Source organism: Gavia stellata, unplaced genomic scaffold (assembly GCF_030936135.1).
Source record: "Gavia stellata isolate bGavSte3 unplaced genomic scaffold, bGavSte3.hap2 HAP2_SCAFFOLD_107, whole genome shotgun sequence".
Lineage (NCBI taxonomy): Eukaryota > Metazoa > Chordata > Aves > Gaviiformes > Gaviidae > Gavia > Gavia stellata.
Window position 1 is genome coordinate 24,768 of NW_026776748.1, and position 6,904 is coordinate 31,671.

At 50.2% G+C, this 6,904-nt stretch overlaps 1 protein-coding gene across 1 annotated transcript; it reads right to left on the reverse strand.

Annotated features, from left to right (window-relative positions):
• Positions 1-4,842: 4,842 nt before the first annotated feature.
• Positions 4,843-5,698, reverse strand: LOC132321280 (feather keratin Cos1-1/Cos1-3/Cos2-1-like). Its single transcript, XM_059834788.1, has 2 exons — positions 5,549-5,698; positions 4,843-5,178 (listed from the first exon to the last, which is right to left on the reverse strand). The coding sequence occupies exons 1-2, from the start codon at positions 5,696-5,698 to the stop codon at positions 4,843-4,845; spliced, it is 486 nt and encodes a 161-aa protein (XP_059690771.1).
• Between the last annotated feature and the right edge of the window lie 1,206 nt (positions 5,699-6,904).

A 6,904-nucleotide genomic window follows, 5' to 3' on the forward strand; every position in this document is an offset into this window, starting at 1 on the left:
GAGAGACACCTTTCAGACCACCCACACCTACTATGCTCTAACTTTCACACTATGATCTGGTACCAGCAGAGGAGAGAACAAGTTCCCCCCAGTTGTTATCATATCAAGCTGCAACTTGCTCCAAGGACAGCAGCCCATTCACCACATTGCCAAACACCACAGTGAAATTCAGCCTCCTGAGCTAGAGGAAGTCAAGGTCTCCTTGTACCTCTGTGCTGTGCATGACATCCTGTTGCTGGGAGCTTCCTTGGCTGTGCAAAAATTTAGGTGTCTCTGTGCAAGGCTGAGCTCTAGGGAAGTGGCCCTCAGCTCTCCCCTGGTGGTGTTATTTCCCCTATTCACCCAGGGATCTCCAGTTAGGGACCCCTTTTCCCATGCAGAAAAGAACTTGATGAGTCTCTGTGAAGAGATCACAGAATCTGCCCAGATGGGGCATTTCTGAAGAATCTATGGCATGCTGCTTCAGTGGGAACTGGAGCCCTGAAACCAAGAAGGGGAAATCACCTGGGGTGGGAAGGAGATTTTCTGTGTCTTTGCTTACCCCTGTGATCACCGGCCTAAATTTACCCCCAGCCTGTGGGAGCTGACCACATGAGGGCATTTGAGTGAAAAGTGCAGCAGTTTTTCTTCGTGATAGTTTTGTAGGACAGGGCCAGCAGTGAGGCATGATCCAGGCTCTCACTGAACAGGAACACTTGCTGTAAGTGACTCTGAGGCTGGCATGCAGCCTTCTTTTGGCCGTCTGTCGTGGTTTAACCATACAGCCACTCGCTCACTCTCTCCACAGTGGGATGCAGGAGAGAATCAGAACGGTAGGAATGAGAAAACTCGTGGGTTGAGATGAAGACAGTTTAATAGATAAAGCAAAAGCTGCATGCGCAAGCAAAGCAAAATAAGGAATTCATTCACTTATTCCTGTCAGCAGGTAGGCATTTAGGCTTTTCCAGAAACGCAGAGCTCCATCACATGTAACAGTTACTTGAGAAGACAAGCACCGTAACTCCAAATGTGCCCCCCTCCCCGCCCCTTACTCCTTCTTCCCCTAGGTTTTATTGCCGAGCATGACGTCATATGGCATGGAATATCCCTTTGGTCAGTTGGGGTCAGCTGTCCCAGCTGTGTCCCCTCCCAACTTCTTGTGTACCCCCAGCTTAATTACTGATGGGACAGTCTGAGAAACAGAAAAGGCCTCAACGTTGTGTAAGCACTGCTTGGCAATACCTCAAACATCAGTGTGTTATCAACACTGTTTTCAGCACAAATCCAAAACATAGCCCTGTACCAGCTACTATGAAGAAACCTAACTCTATCCTAGGCAAAACCAGCCCATTCTTCACCCCTTATTCTATACCATTTATGTCATGCTCAGGTCCCACACTATCCAATACATCCTCATTAACCACTCCCTCCTCTTCCTATCCTTTGATGTATACACAGTTATCATTCCCCTAGTCTATGTACCACCCCTGTATAATGCCTGTAAAATGTCCATAAATATCTATTGAGTTAATTTAGTCCATGACTTTGGGCTCCATCTATTACGGTGGTCACTCAGGACAGGAGAGGTGGTATGTTGCATGGAGTTACTGGGCACCAAAGACAGCTCAAGTTGGGTCATGGCTGCACTTGCACTGCTTCTTGTGAGGCTTGTCCTCCACTGGTTCGAGTGATTCCTGCTATAGTAATTCCTGTAACATTCCCATAACTCAAATTATGTGTTACAACAATTTAAAGGTATATCTGTTACAATGTCCACCCCTGGTCCCTTTGGACCAGATGATAAAGTTTAACAGTGGAATGAATTCCTCCACTTGTCCCTGCTTTGGCATGGACTTATCCACAGACCACAGTCCTGTAGGGGTTTACCTGCTGCAGTGTGGCCTTATCTATGAGCCACAGTCCCTTCAGGGGTATACTTGCTGCAGCATAGACTTATCCATGGCCACAGACGCTTTGAGGTGTTCCAGCATGGCCTCATGTACAGCCACTTATGCTTCAAGGTGTACCTGCTGCGGCACGGACTTATCCACAGCTGCAGATGCTTCAAGGTGTACCTTCTCCAGCATGGACTTATCCTTGGGCCACAGTCCCTTCAGAGGTGTACCTGCTGTGGCACATGACATAACCACAGCCACAGATGCTTCAGGGTGTCCTGCTCCCATGTGGACTCATCCATAGGTCACAGTCTCTTTGACTCGAGGGCAAGAGGGTACCCAGTAGCAGAGCAATGGAAATGGTATGATGGGAATCTCACCTGGTCTGATGGGCCCTGGTGTGCCTGAGCCCCTGTTTCAAACACAACAGTGTCTTCAGGAGTTCCTTGTCTGCACCCACAGGATTGTGGATCCTTCAGGGGTGCCAGAGTTTTAATCATCATGTTGAGATTAGGGGGAAGGTCTAGAAAGAAATTTTCAAATATCATAGGAAAGAATACCTAGATGTTGGCATTAATAGTGAAGCCATATGACCTTACCACAAACTCAGTGGACATGAACAACAGAAGTGAGCCAGATGCAGTGACATGAACATGAAAAACAGAATTGAGCCAATGACTTGAATCTGTTGTATAATCTGTGTGGAGACAGAGGGTCATGGGACCCTGGAAAGCTCAACTTCCTATGATGCCCCCACAACCCCATACCCTGTTGCCATCAGCTCAGCACTGTCAATAAACTGTGGAGTAATGTTGCAAAATTGAGAATTCCTGCATGGGTTTGTAGTGAGCATATATTGGGGTTTCCAAAGACTGTACACCACAGCTCACAAGGGTTACTGGGTGGCTGTCTAGTGCCTTAGGACCTGAGGACTTGTGGGTTTGATTTTTGGGTATTGAATGCAATGGTTGAGCTAATCCTGATCTGTCAAATTCAAATTCAGAGAAAATACACCTAATGCTGGCCATGTTGCCTCTTTTGAATTAACCAAATGGAACATTTCTGGGTAATATTTGGACTCAGTCTGCAGCCCCTGACCACAGGTTGATTTGCTGGTGGCTTGGACAGACAGGAGACACTGGATGTGCACATCTCCAGGCTCACCTCTAGGAACCACTCCTGCCCTTGGGCTTGAATGTGTTGTGGAGTGAGGCACAGCTCTGTCAAGGAAAGGCATAGTTTTGAAAAAGGGTAGATAGGAAGGACACAGCAGAATGGGAACTGCTGGCAACCTCGTGCCCCAGAGAGGATCACTACCTCTTTGCTCTTGGACAGTGAGAGACTGCTTGCTGTCCACAGGATAGGCTAGGATGTAGATGAGGGGCTTCCATGAAGAGGAGAAGATCTTCTGGCTTGGTTTCAACTTCCTGCCTGAGGTAAGTTGATTTCTACAGCCCCAGACCTGGATAGCTACAGTCTTCCCTCTGAGACTCCTCCTGCTCAATTACTTTTATCTGCTGGGGCTGTTGTTCCAATCAGTGCCCAGGAACATCAGTCAAAGCTAGTGAGACCACTTTTGAACCTAGAACTGCCCCAAAAAGACAGCTCACAGATGCTGCTGAGTACAGAAGCATGTCCCACTGTAACCAGCACATCCCAAGGCAAGGTAGGGGGATCTACCCTCTCACAGAGACTTCCAGGATCAGAACTGAGTCCTGGCATTGATGAGGCCTTAGAGGGCCTGTTCACAAGGGAAGTTGCTCTATACTTCCAGAACATCAGGTACCACAGAGCAGCTGTGGGAGTTTGGGAGCTGTTTGTGGTTCTGGATCTGCCCTGACCCATGGAGATGTTGAGTTCACATGGCACTGGGACTTGAGTGTGTGATTTACTGTGGCCTGACCAAAACTAACTTGTGAATCACCTCAGCACTGCCTGTCTGCACAACAGCTGTGTGAAGCCAGGCACTGCACCAGGTGATCATTGTGTTGCATGGGGGCCTTGTCCCCATGTTGTCCATGGGAGCTGGCCATACTCCTACCTGGGGCTGCTCCTGAGGCTATTCACCCAGCCCCATTCCTGCTGTCCTTCAGGGTAATCTTCTGTCTGAGCCTACTCCTCCAACACAGCACCACTCAGAGCAGGAGGAACTGTCTTCCCAACAGCTTGTGTGGCTGCTGACCTACTCCATGGCCTCCTGCAGGCCCCCAGCTCCCCACTAGAGGTCAGCAGAAGACAGGCTACCCATCTACAGGATGTACTCCAAGCCTGAGGAGGCATTTCTGGGCAGAGATGCAGCAAGACAGTCCCTGGTGCCACTGTCATTTGGGCATCTGGCAACATCTTCCTCAGGTCCAAGGGACACTGCACAAAGCTTTCCAGTGCAGTACGCCCCAACCACGCCTTCCTCTCAGAATAGTGAAGGGTTCCCACATGCCCTTAAGTCATGTTGATTTGACCAGAGCAATGTTTTTGTCCCTGGGTAGCTTGTGAGAACATCCTCAGAGGGAAGGACCATACAGAGGCTCAGGTTGGGTTGCAGCAGAATTTTAATCATTTAAAAGAGGGAAACGAGGTAAACAAGTGGAGGCTTAGATGCAGGGAGCACCTGATCATCCAAGAGCCTGTGCCCTGAGGCCAGGGTGGAGATCCCAAAAGGTGTCCAACCGCCTACACCACAAAGGGAGGGGGGCAGCAGATCCCTCCAGGGCTGGCTTTGTAAAAACACATGGCCCTGAGGAGCAGAGGACAACAGAGAAAAGAGAGAGGAAAAAGAATGATAAGCAGACAAGTTATACATGAGCCATGTTTTCAGAGAACCCAGGAACGCCTCTTCCTGCCGTGGCAGGTGGCAGGTGGAGTTGTGGATGTTCAGCTTCTCTGAAAGTGATGACCCAATGATATGTCCTCAGACCAGCATAATCTTGTAGCTACCTGGGGGTCCTTCTGTGGGAAGTCACCAGTGGCTTTAGCAGGGGGGGCACCTCCTGCCACAGTAGCGGCTGGAAATGCCAGAGAGGTCACAGCACCCAGAATTGATGGGCACTCCCTGACAGCTGAGGATGCTGCCAACAGCAGCGGAGGTGGAGGATCCCACAACAGTGTTCTGTGGGAAGGAGCTGAGGATGGGTCCGGGCAGGGTCACCACCACAGGGGAGGGCTCGATGACGACGGTGGAGTTCTGGCACTGCCTGACACAGGGCTCATTGCAGCTGTTGGCCAGTGGGGTTGGGCAGCAGGGCTGACACGGCAGGCAGGGCTGGCACTGGTTGTAGCAGGACATGTTGTGGGGCTGGAGGTGCACCTGTGAGAGAGGGCAGGGAGGAGCATGGGGCCGCGTGAGGAGCAGCCTGTCCACCCACCACGAGGGAGCCAAGGCACATGCTGGGTGGGGAGCTGGAGGCTATGCAGAGAGGCCCACGCGCCTCTTCGCCTGTCCCCCGGGCACTGCGCAAAGAGAGACAGGCCCAGGAAAGCTCTTTCCTAGACAAGAGCCCAAGAGTCCCCCTCAGCCCAGACCCAGTCCCTCTCCACGCCACACCTTCTCCCCGCTTCCCCTCCCAGGACAGGCAGCCCCAAGCCCCAGTATAGGACAGAGCAGGTATTATCTGACATGTCCACTGCGACATGGCTTCGTTCATTAGTAGTAGTAGGAGAAGGGACTTCAGACTCACCTGGTTCCGAAATAGAAGAAGGAGAGTGAAGTGGATGAGAGACCAAAGACCTGCACTGGCTTTTATACTGGTCTTGCACTGCCCCAGGCCCAGAGGTAGCCCTAACAGGAGTAATAATTTTCTGACAAGCTCTTCTGAAATGTAAGACATCCCAGCTAATGATACAGATTGTGCTTCAGTTTTCTGGTCCCTTTTCATTTTGTTGTTTATGCCATGCTCATTCCCTCAATGATGTTTGTTTTGAGTGTTGGAATGAGAGTTCCTAAAAATTCTGGGGCAGGAACATGTCATTGCGGGCAGAACACTCACACCAATTGCTTGAAGTGTCCTGTACAGGGTAGGGACACTGGCCTGGGGCACTCCTGGGGGGTTGTTTTCAGCCCCATTGGCAGGAAAGACCAAGCTTGTCTCAGCCCTGCAATCCTTAACCAGGCACCAAGGGCTCCCATATGTTAGGATGTGGCTGGCATGTACTTTTCGCTCTCTCCCTCCCATCCCTTTCTGATTGTTTCCGGTCTTTCTCTTCCCAGGCAAGTAGATGGCACTGCTGAGTTTCAACATTTCTCCTTCTAACACCAACCTTGGGAGAGATTTCCCAGGCTGCTTGGCTTCTTCTGCTCTCTAGGCCATGTCTGGGGATTCACAGTGAATCCATGTTTTGGGCCTTGAGGTGCCCTGGGGTGCTCCAGCCCTGCCAGGGTTGTGCCTAGTTGAATCCACTGGTGATCATGTGCAGGCATTTTTGCTTGATGGGTGCAGTTATGTGTATGATAAATTTCTTTGAATTGCATGGCGTGGACAAATTTGCACGCAATTCCATGCAGGTAAGCATGAACATGTGTTCTTGTACATACAGGTGAGCATGAACATCTGTGTTTGTACATACCTGGCTCTCATCACAAGATGTGTTCATCATGACAGGGGCCCTTTCTGCTTCTCTGTCCATGACCACCACAGAGCTGCAGGTTCTCCAGGCCAGAAAGGGCCTAACTTCAGCAGAGCAGTGACAGCTCCCAGGTTGAGAGGTGCCCCAGCAGCAGGCACTGAAATGCAGCCCCTGTTTACTGTGCCCTTTGTTTCCTGACCCTCAAAAGATCATGCTCTGCTACTGCAGGTTTCAGAAACCAAAAAGGACTGTTTCACTCCACTTTGGAAATTCTGTATAATGCAACATACCAACAGTTGGGATTCCTCAGCACTGCCTGTCCCTGCATGCTAGGTTGCCTCTCCCCTCCTCAGTGTTAAGGAGCTTGAAAAAACAATCAAGGATGGGAAATATTTGACAAAGTCATGCAACAGAGTCTTTTCAGTCAGGCAGGCTAACAAAGAGAGGACAACTCTAAAGTAGGTATGGCA

Coding starts and splice junctions, on each gene's coding strand:
- LOC132321280 (XM_059834788.1), bottom strand. CDS start 5,698: ATGTCTTACATTTCAGAAGAGCTTGTCAGAAAATTATTACTCCTGTTA. Junction 5,179..5,548: donor TTCTTCTATTTCGGAACCAG/GTGAGTCTGAAG, acceptor CCTCTCTCACAG/GTGCACCTCCAGCCCCACAA.